A 19228-nucleotide genomic window follows, 5' to 3' on the forward strand; every position below is an offset into this window, starting at 1 on the left:
TCACCCCAAATGTGTTGATAAAGTATTTTTTGCATACTTCTTGTATTTTACTTCCATTTAATTGTTGATAACAAAAATTGTTGCCTCTGCTGCTTCCAGTTTTTTTTGTTTGAATACTTTAGAACAATAATATCCATGCAATTAGTGAGAAAATTACGCTGTATCTCAAGATTTTCCTGTAGTAACAGAGTTACAACAGTATTTTTTTGAAAAGTATTGTTTTAGTTTTTTAGAAAGCTTCTTGTAAAATACTGTCGTAACTTAGTTACAACACTATTTTATTATCTATTCAACAGTTTTCGGAAAGTAATGTACTGTATTAAGTGCTTTCTCTCCGACACTATTTGAGTTTGAGATACGATAGTATTTTATTAAAATAGCAAAAAAAAATACGAATCCAACCACATCCATAACTCGAAAACGCCCATTTCAGACTTACGACAGTATTTTACTGGCGGTGCGATATATAAAAATCTCGTGTCACGATGTTTGTGGTCGAACTCCTCCGAAATGGCTCGACCGATTTTTATGATTTTTTTTTATGTATATTTGATAGGTATGAGAATAGGTCAACAAGTATATTTTATACCGCTAGGTGATTAGGGTATCTCTATCCAGAAATTTTTTTCTTTTATTTTTTTGAAAATTTCTTTTTGTATTTTTTTTATTATTTTGCATCAAAAAATACTTATAACCCCAAATTTTCACCCTCCTACCCCCACCCTCCCATTTTTTAATCGCGATTTTATTATTTTTGTATGAACAAATTTAACCGTCGTTCGTGTTTCAAACAGAACGAAATTATTTATGTTGTTGAATGACAGATGGCGCTACGTCCGAGAAGAATTCAAGAGAAGCGTCGCGTCATTTTGACATTTCATTCGGCATATCACAACGCAGTGCGTGCAAAATTTTGTACGATTTATTTTAATTTATCTATTTTTATGTGCGTGTATTACAGTGCACAATGCCATCAAGACGCAAGGAGGGCCATTTGGGCCGTCGAACGAATAAAGCAACAAACATGCAAAATAGTAGAGCAGAAAGAACAGACGAACAAATCCAACAAGATAACAAAAACGTGCGTGTAAGCATGTCGCAATTGCGTGCATCCCAATCACAAGAGGCACGAGCTGAACGAAATCAACAACGACAATTGGAACGGAGCCAAGCGCGCCGGTTCGTAGTTAACACACGCAGAGCAAATGACCGACAACGCCAACAAGTACATCGAACATTTACATCCGCTTCGTTCCTTCGTCTCGCATTCGAGTACGAGCCAGATATTGAATATTCCGCTCATCCGAAAGTACTGATTGGTGCTATGGACAAAGAATGTCCCCATTGTCATGCGCTCAAATTCAAACATGAGTCAGCCGGGATGTGTTGCGCATCAGGAAAAGTGCAACTACCAGAAATTGAGATACCACCAGAACCATTGAACGGGTTGCTCATCGGCACGGTTCCAGATTCAAACCTGTTCCTGAAGTCCATTCGCACATTCAATTCATGCTTCCAAAAGACTTCGTTCGGAGCAACAGAAATAGTTCACAATACTGCGGCAAATGGTTAACAATTCTATTCTACGTTCAAAATCAAAGGCCAAATATACCACAAAGTAGGCTCATTGCTGCCAATGCCAAACGAACCACATAATTTTTTTACAAATCTACTTCATGGGCGGTGAGGACATCAATCATGTAGATGCACGTTGCGGCTACAATAGCCTCAATTCGCCTAATGCCAGGCGCATCGTCGGCGAACTAGACGCCCTGTTAAATGAGCACAATGAATTATTGAAATTCTTCAAAGCACACATGCACGAATTGCAAAGTGACAATCACGCTATTGTCATCAATCCTGATAAAACACCAGCTGGAGAGCACGTGCTTCGATTCAATGCGCCTGTTGTTGACGACATTGCTGGAATAATGGTTGGCGACCGCACATCGACGCGAGAAATCGTGATTCGAAGAAGAAACAATAATCTGGAGTTCATCGCTGACACACACAGTTCATACGACGCTTTCCAATATCCACTAATTTTCTGGAAGGGACAAGACGGATATTGCATAAACATTAAACAACGAGATCCTGTCACAGGTAATTCATTCATTATGAACATCATTACTCATTATGAATTGAGAAAATGAATGGTTGATGTTTTTTTGTTTTTATCGGCGGTCATCGTCTACAGCGCTCTATTCCTCTTTCTGTCATATATCCCATCCCCACACACTTACGATACATTCGTTATTTTTTATTTAACAACCAAAATATTCACTAGAAATAATTTATATGGCAGAACAACGTTTGCCGGGTCAGCTAGTATTATATAAAAATCACACAATATATTGGAGGAAGATATAAAAATGATACAAAAAACAGTTGTCCAGTTATATTGAGTGGTAAGTTTTGGAGCAACATAATTTGAAAGAGGCAATTGAACAAAACATTTCCATTCGATCATTATGATGTTTCATATTAATGGAGAGTCGAGCCTCCGGACAATAGTAACGGAGATTGGATTTATATACTTGAATCTTGTAGAGATGAAAAAATGTGAAGATGCATATTGACTCTGGTACCCATCTTTAACTTAAATTTGGACAGTGGTTGTAAGCAAAATGAATGGCTAATAATTTATTTAACATATGATCTGAAGTATCTCTGTATACCGAGTAAGATTTTAGTTAACCAGTGTGATTATTTTCTAACGTATTGTCTTATGTATTTGTGTAGAATGAATATGTAGGCATAACATAAAATTTTAATCAATACTAATTAATTCATGTACTTGCCTATGTTAAAAGTAGTGTGGATAAATCTCTGGAATGTTACGCGCAATGACGTATTAAATGGACAACTCATTTCATATCGGCGAGCACGAGAAATAGTGCACTAAACTTATTCACAGATGTATAGGTAGACATCACGTGATCATATGACGTTGCATTTCCATTATACGATATCAAGCTTCGAGAATTTAGAGTAATATAGCCTTTATTGTAACGGCGTATTAATGTCATCGCGTTAGAATTCTCGGGTTACTTACGTCTTCCGGAGATTCAGCGAAACGCTTCCAGGTATTCAGCGAAACGATTCCAGACGCAAACTGGGAATTCTGCCCTTAATTAATAACTTTAAATATTTTTGTAACTCGTTATTTATATTATTATTCTTTTTGTTGTGTGTATAATAAATACATGCCTTTTATCAATTAATAACACAGTTTCGAAGTATGAATACAGAAGAAAGTAGGTACCTATGATAATAATACAAGAGAACGGAGGTAGATAAATATAACAAAAAAAAATAGTCAAACACAATTAAATTTTTATTGAACGCCATTTATTCGAGATAAAAACAAGTTATAAAAATATATTATTATTGTATGTTTGACGTATGTATCTTCGTACATTTATTTTCAAACAGGCGATACCAGTTTCATCATTACGACATTTTCAACTGAAAGTTGATCCGTGGAAAATGTTATAACAACGATACCCGTATATTATCAAATCATGGTAATGATAACAATGGTATTGTTAATTTAATTATTATGACATAAACAATGAAAACAAAAAAATATCAAGAAACAAGTTATAAAAAATACACGATAAGCAGACCAAACGTTGCTTAGGGGCGCCACATTATGAGGGGCGGCAAATTATGGAAGAAATACGAATATTACGTAGTTTTGAGAAAAGTTGTTTGTCTAAACAAAATATTCTTTGCTACGGCGCTAACAAACCATACAGTGTACAAATAAATATCAACGAATATGTAATTAGATTTTCACGTTTTGATCATATTGCTTTGCTTAAGATGTTTGAGATTAAACAATAACATATTATGATGGTTATTGAATTGCAATATAATAATTTGGTATAATTTGAAGCGGCGTTTAATAAGAATATTTTGAAACTGAAAATTGATCCGTTGAAAATGTTTTAATGACAAAACCAGTATCAGTTTATTGGAGAAAATATTATTTCAGCATGAAAATGATAACAATTCTATTACTATTTATTTAAATATTATAGAATCACAACAAGAAATGACAATAAAATCAAGAATGAAGTTATAAAAAATACACGATTAACGTTGTATTATAGGTGCATGTTTTAATAATTCAGAGAGCAAGCAAACAGAGAAAACAACAGAAAGTAAATAGAAATATTCATAAAAAGTAAATGGAGTACATGATATGAGATTATTATCTTTTGTTAATCGACGAAGTCCATTCCTTGTCGTGATGAAATGTTTTCTATCAACATGATCAGAACATATTACACATTCATCCGATGGTGTCCAACATGGATCGCATCTTAATACTCTAAGTATATATGTCCAATGTAATCGCCTTTCTGCTTTGCGAGGAACTCTAAAATTTAATGAGAGATAATAATGACAATAAAACCGCTAAATCCATTGACATAATACTACTATTCTCCCTTCTTCATTATTTCACTTTTTAATTTGTAGCGATTCAATTATAAAAATATATACTTCACAATACATTTATCGATTTCGCGACAAAAAGTATTTTAAATTAAACAAACGATGTCAAAAAATATGTTTAATTACATATAATAAATTGAAAATAATATTACCAGTCCGTTCATGCAAATCAATTAGCTGAAGTACGGTGCAAACAGTACTACCATATTTGAAAAATTGAACGAATATATACCTTACTGTCATTACAATACGGACCAAATTTATAAATCACCATTTGTGCGTTGAGCTCTTATAGGAACGGAGAAATCATCGCTGCCTGCGTAAAAATGTTCGGCCATTTCTGTCAAATTGTTCTGTCATTGAATTGCATCGATATTTTGTATGGGCAGACCCAGCGGTGTCGCCAGACCGCTTGCAAGCGGAATGTTCATTTGAGCGAAGGATACCGATATTAAAATATGAATTTCGCCATCCGGCAGACCCGACACAAAGTGAGTGTCATTTTATTTTCCACATGATTCGTCCATATAAATGTCATTGGTTACGCGTTAAATTGGAAAACTAGTTACTGTATATATAAGCAGGTATATGTTAAGTTACAATGTTACGTAGTCCATTGCGAAGTAAAAGGAAATGGCACGAAAGCATAGTGTATTCTGATCGACAGATAAACATGTTAAAGTAGCATTTGCCTACTTTGACTTGCTTGCTGTGGTGAATCGATGAAAGTGGTTTGTTGGGTAAGGTAATTATTGGCGTTACTAGAGGGCTAGATATATGCATATGTGGGTAATTACGAATTGTGTATTAACTAATAATTTATTAAATTATCCATACCTATTATGAGGTTATCAGACGGTTGATTTGAATAGTTGGATATCGTCTCGTTATCAAGGTTTACTAATTAAAAAGAGAAATAAAAACAGAAAAACTTTTGAAGAAACTGCAAACGGCGAGCGTTTGAGTCGTACATTAACATTTTTTAGAAGCACCACTAAGTAGCAGTTTCGTTTTTAAATCACTTCTCATTCACTGTACTGTGGTTTGTTGGTAATGGGCAGGTGAATAATTGTGGTATTGGCATGACACGAAAAGAAACGCCGTTTTTAGGTGTGTACGCAAAACGTAATAGAAACGTAAACCGTCTGCCTGCCGCTTGATTCAGGTGTGTATATTATAATTATACCATCATAAATCGTCAGGTGTTCGAATTTAGAACTAAGCTCATCACAGTATAAAAAGTTTTGAATGATATGTCAAATGTTAGCATGTGGCGCCCTCACTCAGTGCACGACTTATACTGGTGGATCTATAACTACGTCGTGCAGACATATATACATATTTGGCTTTTAAGAACTAACTTCTTCGCTTTCGTCGTATCGATAGCGTCAAAATATACAATGCACCGTAGTCAGACCAGCTGCAAACACGTAGCGGATAAGTTTGGCGATTCGCTATCCGTTGAGAAAACTAACTAATTATTAATATTGTATTTTAAGAGTGAATTTTGTCTTAGTGAGCGACGATCTCATAATATAATAAATTATTCGTATTATTACAGGAAATATTTTTTATATACATAGGTAGACACTGTTTTATTAATAAATAAACAGTTTTGCTATTAGTCAGTCTAGTTTAGAAATTTATAAAAACAAGTTTTCTATTAATGGGCGTTGTAGTATCTTCAATAAATATTGCTCTATAAATATGTTTGCATGAATTTTAATTAATATTCAGCATATTGCAGTGAATGTTATCATAATTGATGCAGGAGCAAAAAAAATATCGTCAATTTCTTTTGTCATTATAGAAATTATTTTGCTACATCTGTATGTAGAATGTAAATGTATACTTATAGCAATATGCTGACCTAAATGGTTTTCTAGCATCGTGTTAAACTGGTTTATAAAAATGACGTTCTACAAGATATATAATATAATATACAAGTAATAATAGTGACATTAGAAAAGTTCGATAAAATGCTAAGTCATCGAAGTAGACAATGGGATTCAGCTGAACGTGTCTAGGTATCTACCTAAGTAGTTTTGTACTGTATCATGTTTACTGGCGTAGAATGTCTTATATCGAATAGAAAATATGAAATCGACGGTCAAGAAAGTTTTGATAAGACAATAAAATTTATGCACTAGATAGCTTATAAACTTACAAACTAAAAAGTACTTATAAATTTAATAACATATTTTTAAGAATGTAAATTGAAATAATATTCAATAAAAAAAAGATGTTGGCGCCGCGCCTATTGCGTACGTGATAAATTTTATAAAAATAAAATGATTTTCCGTTGTTGGACCCTTTTACATCTGGGTGCCTGTTAAGTTTTTAGCAATAAAAATATTTGTGGTTATTAAAAATAAAATTATTATAACAACAGAGGTAAAAAGCATTTGTATTATTTAATGCAGCGTTTCTTAAACTTACTAAATGATCGTACTGTAGACATGACGTGTGGTTCATGTACGATTGACTAGAAATACGTGACCCAGAAGCTTCTATGCATCATTTTGTCAATGGATGCATCGTGAATGACTCATGATGTCATGGTTGAAAAGCTACGTTTCCGTTTATTCAGTCAGTGTTCTTTGTAGATGAGGAGTTGGGGAAATTACTTGAGAGGTTATGTGAAAGGGAAGATTTTGTTCACTGTGATACGGTTTATGGACAGGTGTAGTAGAAATTAGGTTCTTCGAGACTCTGACCTACTCAATCAGAAACTGTCATGAAATGTAATTGACGCTCCACATTTAAGGGAATCATTTCGCAAGACGTACAGCCGGATTTGATCGTCATACTGCACTTTTATTAAAAAATAATTAGAGATGTGGGAGATATTATTTAACACAATACGATAAATGCCTTATAAATATAAAGTCAGCTCATTCAGTTAAAATTTCAGCTCGAAGAGTTGTACTGCTTCTCGATTTGAAAGATTATTTGATAATGTTTAAACAATAATCCGTGCCACTTTAAATCACAACCTAGGTACCAATAGGTGTACGCGTATCACAGTTCAGGAACCACTTAGAATTAAAAAATAAAAAAAAATACTCGAATACTAGGTGACTACGCAAAAATTTATGACATAGATACAACCAATATTACTAAATTTGGTCTGTCGTTATGTATTAAAATTAGTACAAAATGCATTAAAAATATTGTAACAATGCCAAATATTTTTTTCCTAGGTTTCCTTGGTCCTAGCAACTAAATTATTAATAAATACGTGCGTCACTATGGAAATCAATATGAAATGTCAAAATGACATTTCAGTATTCTATATTTATTCAGTATTTCTATCAAATACAAAAATTTCATTTTACCTTGTAATTATTTAAGCCTATTTTTAATTTTGTTACCTACTAGATACTCGTACTAATAATATTCAAGGATTTTAGTATTAGAGTGAAATTAATATGCAATTAGTAACGCTTACGTATTTTGTTACACCTTGATTCAAAAAACTGCTTAATCACTAGCTTTACCAATAAAAGTAATGTCTACAATATTTTATTTGGTTTAAGTTTTATAGCAACAATATTGCAAGTAACTATCTACCCGTATTAAAATATTTAATACCTACATATAAATTTTAATTAGCTTACTGATTCAATCTTTAGCACGATGTTTTCTATCTACTGTCACTTTGTCCTATTATTTATTGTATGAATGATAATAAACGTAAGATTAAATACGTAGTAAATAAACAATATAAATGAAATTAGGTATGTACGGATATCGATCAAAAGTTTGTTTATATTGACAGCATGGCGTGTTATCAAATCTAATTATCTATCAGTAAAAAAACAACAACTATAGAATTATCATTATCTATCAGATTTAAATCAATTTACTCATTATAAACAAATGCACTTATAACAAATATCCTACGTTCATTATTCGCTGTTGGACTAAGGCCCGTTTCAGACGGGACACCGGTGTCGCGCTCGATATACTATAGGAGGCCTTTGTATTTAATAAATGGGCCTTTGTATTATGTTTATGAATGCCCCAGATCTAATGAGTCAACGTGTGTCGGTACACTTTTCCGTCGGCCTCTATATTCTCAAGCCGCCGACACACTTATTTTAATTACCGCAGCCAGTTTTGTGTTCTAATTTATAACGCTAAATTATACGTTGACTCATTAGCTCTGGGCGTTCATAAATACAATACAAAGGTCCCTTTATTCGAATACAAAGGCCTCCTACATTATATCGAGCGTGACACCGGTATCCCGTCTGAAACGGACCTAATACAAAGTCAACATAAAATAATTATTTTATGTTATTTGTCTTGATTTTTCTGTAAAGCATTAGAGAAATCATAATATGTACATGTGTAGAAGAGAGCGAGACTAAGAGAAGGCATATTAAATGGTGTGATGTGAAAGAAAAGATACACGTAAACGTAAATTCTAAATTTGAAAAAAAAACTGACGCGCAAATAAATTTATTTTAATCGAGTCATGAAATAAAACGAACGATTGGATACTACTAACTCTTACAATAGTTTGACAGATACTTACAGTGCAGTACGTACTAACATATCGAGAATAATATTACAGAACGTATTAAACGACATTACAGTTAATTTTTGACAGAAAAGTAAAGCAGTAATAAAGTTTAAATGTGATTTTAATGAAAATAATTTATGTTAATAATGTTATCAACTAAGCGACATCTAAGAGTGTTGACAGGTGGCACCGAAACCATGTATTTTTTTTCTACTATAAAATATTCGTATATTATAAACTATTCAATGTAAAGTTTTGCCTCTACAGTTACAAAACTATGTGTATGAAATCAATGCACGTCCACATCTGAAAACTTTTGCCGTCAAATCATATTTGGTTTAAACAATCGCCGTCTTATAGATTTTTGCGCTATGATATAAGCACTATTCCACAAGAACCTGCGTCGCTACTTTCGATGGAACAGTAGATAAAAACATATATTGACCACATTTGCTTGTTTATCTGTACATTTTCGTATGATTTACATTCGTGGTGGAAGCTAGGATCTAATATTGTATTGAGCGAATTGCAAAGCATTGTGGCTTTTTATATTCTGTAAAAATAACCTCCACTCGTATTAAAGTAGTTTTGGACCGATAATGACTGACATCTTTTTAATGAATCCAGCAATCACCTTACCGTTTTAACAAAACACGTTTTTTTATGTATTTTACAGAATATGGATGGCGCAAGGGCAAAAATACAGGATACGAATGATCAACGCGATACCTCTGGAGTGCCCAATCGTTATCACAGTCCAGAATCATCACATGACTATCATATCGTCAGATGGAAGAGAAGTAAAACCGACTGAAGTAGATGCATTCATCCTGTTTCCAGGTAATCACTTTTAATATCACTTAAGATGAGTCAATCAACTTAAATATACGATTGTAAATTCTCAATAACCATTTTCGACATTTTGGAATTCAGGGATTTACAAACCTACAAACTTATCTGTAGAATGGCAAAAAATGGAACTACAAACTACCATAGGATGCCATTTTGAAAATTTCATTCGAATGTCAGATTATGTCCAGTTAAAGTCTTGATTGGGTAGATTTCGATAGTGGCTCCCCCATCCCATTCTTCAGATAAATTTGTAGGTCTGTATCTATGTATATTAATGTTTTTAGTGTTTGAAGAAGGTCACGTTAGGCTATAAGATTCAAATTATATACGGTTGCTATGGAAATAATAATACAAAGCTATGGAATATAATCCAATGTTAGGAATAACCAACATATAACTTTTTATACACAACAGTTGTATAGGTACACGTTTAAATCATGTTTTACGCATACCTACATAGCGTGCAGTGATTTTTGCATGAACAAATACTTAATTCAATTTTTAAATATATTTATTATCAACTTGATATCTTTTTAAACTGACTAATCGAATATTGGTTGACATTCGCTGAAGTAGTATGGTTTGTGGAGTTGGATCGTAGTAGCTCTGATATATTCTATAAATACATATTTACGTAATATTAATGATATAGAAATGCAGTTAAGTACAATTTACCGATTAAATACTAAATAGCTATATACTGTTATCATATAGAATTTTGTCCATTATTTATGGGCATGCTCCGCATCTACAGCATCTATGGACCGCACGCCAGTGATATGTACCTATGTAGTGATGTAGAAATAATTGCTCCTAACTAATATTTTGATGACATAGCATTAGTATTCATTTAATTCTCCTCAGCATCTCAATAATTGTACTAAACATTACATAAAACAAATATATTTATGTAGTTTACCATCTTTACATGCAGTAACAGTTAAAAATAATTTTGTAATATTATTATTATTTCTTATGTAAGTATTTGCATTTGAGTCACATGCAATTTAATGTAAATGCACGTATATATTATAAAAAGTTGAATTGAAATAATTGTAATTCATCGCGACATATTGTTCTCATTATTAAAATAAACTTGCACGATAAAAAAATCTGTACCTATTACATCTTACATGTATGTAATCTTATTTTTTTTCCCGACCATGTCCGATCCTAATAGGATCATATGGGCCTCCACAGAGTAGAGGTTTGTATTAACAGATTTTGTTTTTACGAGAAATGGGTGTCAGCCACTTGCTCAACCTATTAGGTCCATACCCTGACTCACACACAAATTGAAAAACAATATGTGTACTTGCCAAACCCAGGATTCGAACCTGGGACTCACGGCTTTATAGAGGCGGCTCTCGTGGTGCAGTGGGTAAGGCGCTCGCCTGGGACCCACGGACAATCTTGCATAAGCTGTGTATAAATAAAATGTAATAATTTTCATTTACATATAAATTATCAGTCCAAATAAAAAGGATTTCAAGTTATACACATTTATATTTTTATAAAAATCGGTGTTTTTTAAAATAAATATAAAAAATATTAAAACGATGAATTAATCAAAAATCTAAACGGTCAAAAATTAAAAACCTAATAAACTAAATTTTAATAATAAATATGACCATAAAATATAATGTTATTATAAGATGGGACCCTGCAACAAATTCACATTTTTTACAATTGTATGTTATCTTTGACTTTAAAAAAATCTTTTAAATGTTTTCATATACATATTTATTAATTAATACAGTTAAAATTATAAATTATCAAAAAAAATCTCTCAAAATTACTTCGTTGCTGTGATATTTAAGAAAATTGTTAACCACTATGTATACAATATAAAACAAAACAAAAAATGATCACTGCAAATAACGTGCAATCATACGGATTGGAGTGTCTCCTTTATTATTTTGAATAATTCCAGTTATGTTTAACCATTCTTGAATAATATATTATTTACATAATACTAAACATCAAATTTTAAAAAGATCGTTGAATTAAAATATATTAGGTATCGTCTGCTAAAATTTTTCATGCTTACGATTTAATTTATTATTAGTTTTGAAATTAAGAGTATCAATATATCAATGGTACCAGTATACAAAAATATTGCGTGTGGCGCAATGAAAGTATTTTAAATCAATATTTATGTACCTATTATATTTGTAAACAATATGAAACGTAGAGCTAACTTTATTAATTCAGTGGCCTTTATGGGGCAGGGTCCCCATGCCTTGCAATTTTTTCTTTCCATGAGGTTGGCAGGGCTAGAAATGAACCAAAGAAGAACCAGAACGCGGCTCTGATTCATGAAAATATTCTCGAGACCACCTTCGTCTTGCGGAAATAACAAAGAATGCATTCGAGAATTATTAAGAAAATAATTAAATCCATTAAACATGTCTTGAGGCATCGTAAAAAATATATTTATAACGTATCGTAAATCTCCATGTTTATAAACAATAATATATTCCGCTTCATTTAAGCCACATAATAAAAAAATTAAATATTTCGAGCGCTGGAGGTAGATAACTAAACTACACCGCTGGTACACACTAATTTCATACTTTTATGCACTCTGTGTAAAATTAATATTCATTTTGTGTTTTGAATAAAATATAGTAGGTAGCATATTATATTATGGACTATTCTTATTTAAGAAAACGGTGTGTTTTGGATTAATTGTAGCAATGTCATAAAAATATGTATGAAAGTACGATTCACGCCGTTTGATTGTTCAAACCTAAATACGTGTTACTGAAATAATTGAGAATATAAACAATACGTAGGTACAACTTTTAGCGTGAACAAAAATGCTTTCACTATTATTATTTTGCAAGGTTAGGATATCATTATTTCTAACGATGCTTTTACTTTTCATATTTCACACTTTCCTTTTACAAATTATGATTATCCAATAAGTTATTAGGTTTCTACTCGCAATAATTTTCCAGATTTAGCAATAGTGGTACAATGGTAAATGTGTGAGGTTGGTATTTAAAAATAATTTTCATTATAATTAATTATTAACAACAGCTGTGCCCATCCACGGCTCCAGGTAGCTATTAACAAGGCATCATTTCATTTGAAAAGCGTAATTTTTGCTGGACGTAAATTTGTAACTGAAAAAAATTTGGGAGGAATAGAGACTTCCCCTGCAACAACACTGTACCTATATCGATTTTAACAAATGTTAGGAAAATGAAAAAAACGTTTAGAAGCAAAAAGAAGTAATGCAAATAACATTTTATTTTATTTTTTTAGATTATTTTTAGTGTTCTGCATATAAAAAAGAAATATATCCCTGCAATAATACTGTATATCACCCCAGTGGTCAAAACCTTGTACATCATTTCTGACTATGGAAAAAAACATTTTTTTTTCGACCATGTCCGATCCTGATAGGATCATATGGGCCTCCACAGAGTGGAGGTTTGTATTGACAGATTTTGTTTTTTAAGAGAAATGGATGTCAGCCACTAGCTCAACCTATTAGGTTCATACCCTGACACACACAAATTGAAAAACAATATGTGTACTTGCCAGACCCAGGATTCGAACCTGGGACTCACGGCTTTATAGAGGCGGCTCTCGTGGTGCAGTGGGTAAGGCGCTCGCCTTCCACCCGAGAGTTCCTGGGTTCGATTCCCGGTCATGACAAAAACATTTATGTGTTTTTCTCAAAGCCTGGGTGTTTGTGATTGTTCAAAATTACTAACAACCACCTTGTACGAAAAAGCAAGGATATGGTTATTAATAATTCTAAAAAAAAACGTCCAAATTCATATATATGGTTGTTCAATACATCATTCGATGCCCAAAGAGATGTACAACATTGTGGCATTCATAACTCAGAACTGCCCAAAATCGAAATACAGTGTTGTTGCAGGCGAGAAAACATATACATGAAGCAGCTAAAACAGGGCAACTTTCATGTGCGGCCCAAAAGAATTCTTCTTCACTGAATGTGGTCCAATGACTCAAAATATTAGATACCCTTAGTTTACAATGTAATTCATGGCATTTTATAATATTTTTATACCAGTAGCGATGGCTCGGTAAAATGACAATACAATTTTTTCCTTGCCCGTAAAAAAATATTTAATAAGGTTCATAATTGGTTGAACAATACCTACAACATATTGTTTTTTTTCACAAATAATGCAGATTGATTTATTTTTATTATAACACTCAAAAAAATATTAACTATTAAGTAGGTACCTACTGTAACACTTGCATGAAAACCACTAACACCGTACTGCGGCTAATATCTACTAACGCAAAAATAAATATTTAAAATTAACTGATCATACATACTTATATATTCCGTTTTTATAAAATTGTCCGAAGCGAAGGCGAGCTAAGATATTTTCTAGTAACTATAACAGTGATTCACTGTCCACGTGCTTATCGTTGTTATTTTCTTTTCCTAACCATTTACATCTATCTTGGCAGTATTTTTCGACACTGTGTGATACATATATAATTTGAATTTTATAGATTCCATGACCGTTTTAATTATTGGAAAAAGCTGTTATTTAAGGGGGATGTCATCAAAAGTTTCGATTTCATAGAGCCATCTATTCCCTGAATTACAAAGCATATAGGTCAAAATTATATCAGAATCTAATTCCAATTACAATCCAATTTGAATGAATCTTCGAGGCATCTTATCTAGATGTCACTGTAATTATATATTAATAAAAAATCTAAAAACAGATGATATAATTACAGTTATTATTTAAACAATGGTATATATATTTTTTGCATTTTATTTCAATCGGACTTTTTTTATATTTAGTCAGATTATTATAAAAATACGCGTGGACCATCGACCTTATAATAATTACTTATGTGAGTTTAATTGGAATGGATTGGATTGTATTAGAATTTGGATTTTATAGTAATATTAAAAAAATATATACATATAATAATATTGTGTAATGATATTTATATGTGATAACAATCTGTGAATTATTGACATTCTCATAGTAATGAAGATAGGTAATTAATTAGGTATGGAATCATTAGACCATACACATGATCTCCATAAAAATGGCGTCATAGGCTATTTTACAACACATTTTTAGAAAATAATGATTAGGTTACCTAAGTAAAAATATAAATATTATCAATACATTATTAGAACAATCCGAAGATGACAGCCGGTTTGGTGATTTGAAAATAATTAAATATACCCAAAACATTGACAATATTATTTTATTCTCATCATAAGAAAATATACCAAACATCTGAATAGAATTGACCCATAGGGACTTTTTATTTTGTTTGGCATTCACAAAACGTAATAATAATAATATGTAGGCAGGCACACTGCAGGGTTTATTTGGAAAGCATCTGTCAGTCGAGCAGGTACCTACCTAGTAATATATCAATGCTGGCTGAATTGGCGCGGACAGGGAACTAAGAAATATTTTTTTTCTTTTCTGTGGTCCGGACCATTCCAAACAAGCAATGTTGCGCCAGTTTTAATTTGTGACTAGGTATAAATATGCCAGTCGAGATTATTTTTGGTAGGTAAATACTTCTGATTACTTATACAAATATTGAAAACTGGTTAAGTAAAACCAAATAAGGACTGATCTAATTATTTAAATCTGAATAGGTATATCCCAAATTAATTTTACTAATTAATTTTGACATTATTTAGTTTGCAGATATTTTATTAGTAATATTTTTTTTATGTAGCTACTTACAAACATTGTGTGAATTTTATTTTCGATGAATATATATTAAGTAGATATGTTAATTACTTAACACATTGACTGCTGACTAGATAATTGCTTTTTAATTACCACATTTAAATAGTACGCTAATTATATCGATTGGCCACCTAATCGTTACGCACTAGGTACGTCTTTAGTGTCCAAGTCGATATGCCCTGGATCGAGGGGCCCTGGCACCTCCCAAACATAAAAATTATCACAATGAGTTTAAACATTGAAATTGAAAGCCAATAAACTATACCTTTGGGCTTATACAAATAAAAACACTGCAAAAATATGATTTGTAATAATTCTCCAGCACCCTTTTTAGAAAAATTTCTTAGATTTTAATTTCTAACACAAAAATTTCGAAAAAAAAACAAACAAAATTTTAGAAACCCAATCCCTAATGAACTGTCAAAAAATTCTCGGTGTCCAACTGAATTCAGGAGTGGTGTTGGTCATGGCTGGGGACGGCTGACAGGGCTCTAGTCTGGGGGCCCGGGTTGTGGGGGGCCCGGCGTGTCGGGTTGACCAGATAAGTGAGATAAACACACATCATAAAGTAGCTTTAATAGTAAAAAAAGTCGCTATTACACTTCATGGCCATGAACATTTTCAATTACTTATATAATTGTGCAATATATTTTTTGATTATTACGTGCCGATACTCGACAGCTCCATTATTAAAGTAGATGTATTAAAAATCGCCAATAATTCACTGTATATGTACCCTTAATTTGAACTAAAACACAATTTGAAAAATGTTAATGTAGTGTTTCACACTGCCTTTAATCTTAGCGGTAGGTAGGGGGCCCGCCAAATATCCTAGCCTGGGGGCCCGTTTCAGGATGTGGGGACCATGGTGTAGGTACACCGAGTGCAAAAGACCGATAAACGATAAATTAGGCTGTGAAGAAGAAAAAGAGCCTATGGGACTAATTTACATTCTCCTCCTTGCCCCCCCCCCAATATTAAATCCTGGGTGCGCCACTGCTTATTGGTGTTATAATTAGATTCATTTGCGAAAATTCGCGTTCACGTTCACTTGAAGAAATGGTAATAGAATTCAATGCATATATATCAAAGTTTTTCAGGATATGTATGTCTTTTCATATAAGATGATTCAGGAAAACTAACTTGTACCTACCTACTACGTAAGGTCGAACATTATAACTGAGAATGTCTCAGGAGCAGTTACTTTTTTTCTCTTTATTTCCTATTTTTTTAAATTAAGTAGGTACTTCAAAAATTATCGTTGTTAGTTTATTATTATATAAAATCGCTGAAATTAATAAATAGGTACCTACCTTAACAATATAAGTTTTAATGAAAAATTTTATGTGTTTGTTTGTGGGGGGGGGGGGGTAAATTTACCACACCGGCTGACGGGTGACACCAACACTATTTACGCCACTGCTCAAATGCGTTGATGATACGCACACACACAATAGAAAAATTAGAGGTAACGTTGCTAGCAGTGTATTAAAATTGACTGATGAATGTTTGCTTTATTTTATCAATATACAAGTAAACAAATGAGAAGACGGCTTAATGTAAATGCTAACATAAATTTCTCATATGGTTTCAGACCATTCGTAATAAAATATATTACCATGTGCATGCCTACTAACGGCACGTATCTACATACGAGGTAGGTACTCGTACCTATTATTCATGCGAACTAGAATCTAATACAGATGACAGTTATTTCGGTATCGCACGTTGTTGCCGCTAGAGGCAGCACGTCCTTGACGACTGTATTTAATTTGAAATTAGTAAATAACATAATAAATATAAATTAAAATAGTACGTTAAATATATCTAAAAAGTAAGAAAAATATATTGAACAGGCCCACGTTTTCGCTTGATGCAATTATTGAAAATTGAACATTTTTATTTTTCGTAAAAATCGATTGATTTTAGATTGAAAAAAAAACATTAAAACTATAATTAATTGACAAAAGAGATTCACTAGTTCCAAGAAAACTTATTAAACAACATTAAATCGATAATTTTGTTTCAAGAAATTACTTGGAACAATAAATATTTATTTTAGTAAAGCCCTTATTTTTAGCCGTTTTTTCAAATTTGTCGCTTTCTCTTTGAAATAAAAAAATATATTTTATTTTTCCCATTGTATTTAGATAGGTATCGATCGATTAAAATATGTTTAAAGCTTTAATTTGATAATGAATTTCTATGCCTCTCCCCCTTAAGGATATAAAATACAACCAAAAACATAGAGACATAACACGATAATAATAATTAATAAATTCTCAGATTGACACCTATTGAGACTTATTGACAAATTAATCTAATATACACATAAATTTAAAGTAGATAGTCAGTCGATTCTATTGGGCCTTTAGATGTAATGCGTGGGCATATCCTTTTTTTACACCAAGTGATAAAAATTTTGTCTGTTAGAGTTTAAGCATTTTTTTGCAATCTCTCAACTTTCGCTTTGATAATAAATAATGCGTTATACACATTATTATTTTGAATGTGACTAGTTATAATATGTAATTAATTGTCAATTAATCAGTATATAATATGTCAAAATTATACTATATAATAATTATTTATAATACACGTCAAGTGACTTTTAACTTTCAAATAAACTACCTACTAATCACCATTATAAAGATATTACTTACTAGTATTGAGATCGGATTAATTAGTGTAAATCAGAGATAATTTTAACGTTGAGTGAGACGTGGACGCTGTATTCAGTTGGTTGCCAGAAACTGATGGTGTGAACGAGCGCAGTGTATTCAGAAAGATTCTTGGGGATATCTGTGAAAATTGAGGATGACTGTGCCGGTTTAATTAGAAATTGTACAGTGCCTGCAATGAGTTGGATATGTACAATTTATAAAGATTCAGAAACTCTGCTGTACGGGATATACAGAATGGATGGGCAATGCTTATAATCGACAGGGTTGTAATGACGAAAATACGCTGTGAGACCACGACTCTGGTTGGTGGCTGGACAGAGTAGAAAAAGACCCCCAAACTATCAACGTGTCGCTATTACCCATAGACTATAGATACATCTATTACCCCTATTTACCCGCACATGACTACCCTGTCAGCTCACTTACACAGCAAATGTATCATCTGGTAATGAGTCTGGCATATACACCGGCTTTCCAGTGCATAGAGAGGAAGTAATGTTGAATGCGCTTTAATATTGAAAATTAAAATATATCAAATTAAAAGGAAACAGTATCTATTATTATTATCATACATACAACTTTCTATATTAAACAAACTGGAAAGTATGCGTCAAAGTTTTGAATATAATGTTGTTATGAAATTTAATTTCGTTTGTCTAACGCTAAATACTCGAAGAATAAGATTCATAATTAATTTAGTAATTGTGAGATTATGTTTATTTATATAAGCAGATAATATTATGATACTTGTATGATTGATTATAATGATATTAGTGACTTACCTCAGGGACGGATCTAATCATTCAGGGGCCCTACTCGCTGCATTAATAAAATTGGGGTGCATAATAATATAATCAACAATTTCAAAATTTTATCATCATATTTAGTATCCTGCATTGCATAACATATTATGAGTATGTACTAATTATTTTTGAATGCTTTTATTTTCTTCGCCTATACCTTCA

At 32.2% G+C, this 19228-nt stretch overlaps 1 protein-coding gene across 1 annotated transcript in view; it reads left to right on the top strand.

The window, feature by feature from the left end:
• The window catches only part of LOC147064582 (multicopper oxidase 3-like), a 77850-nt gene that overhangs the window by 42184 nt on the left and 16438 nt on the right, over nucleotides 1-19228 (top strand). The window contains exon 4 of the mRNA XM_085957720.1: nucleotides 9672-9835. Within this exon, the coding sequence (XP_085813846.1) occupies nucleotides 9672-9835 (164 nt within the window). The remainder of the gene's footprint in view (nucleotides 1-9671; nucleotides 9836-19228) is intronic.

Source organism: Rhyacophila brunnea, unplaced genomic scaffold, assembly GCF_057557595.1.
Source record: "Rhyacophila brunnea isolate RB1 unplaced genomic scaffold, BYU_Rbru_1.0 scaffold_7, whole genome shotgun sequence".
NCBI classification, from domain to species: Eukaryota; Metazoa; Arthropoda; class Insecta; order Trichoptera; family Rhyacophilidae; genus Rhyacophila; species Rhyacophila brunnea.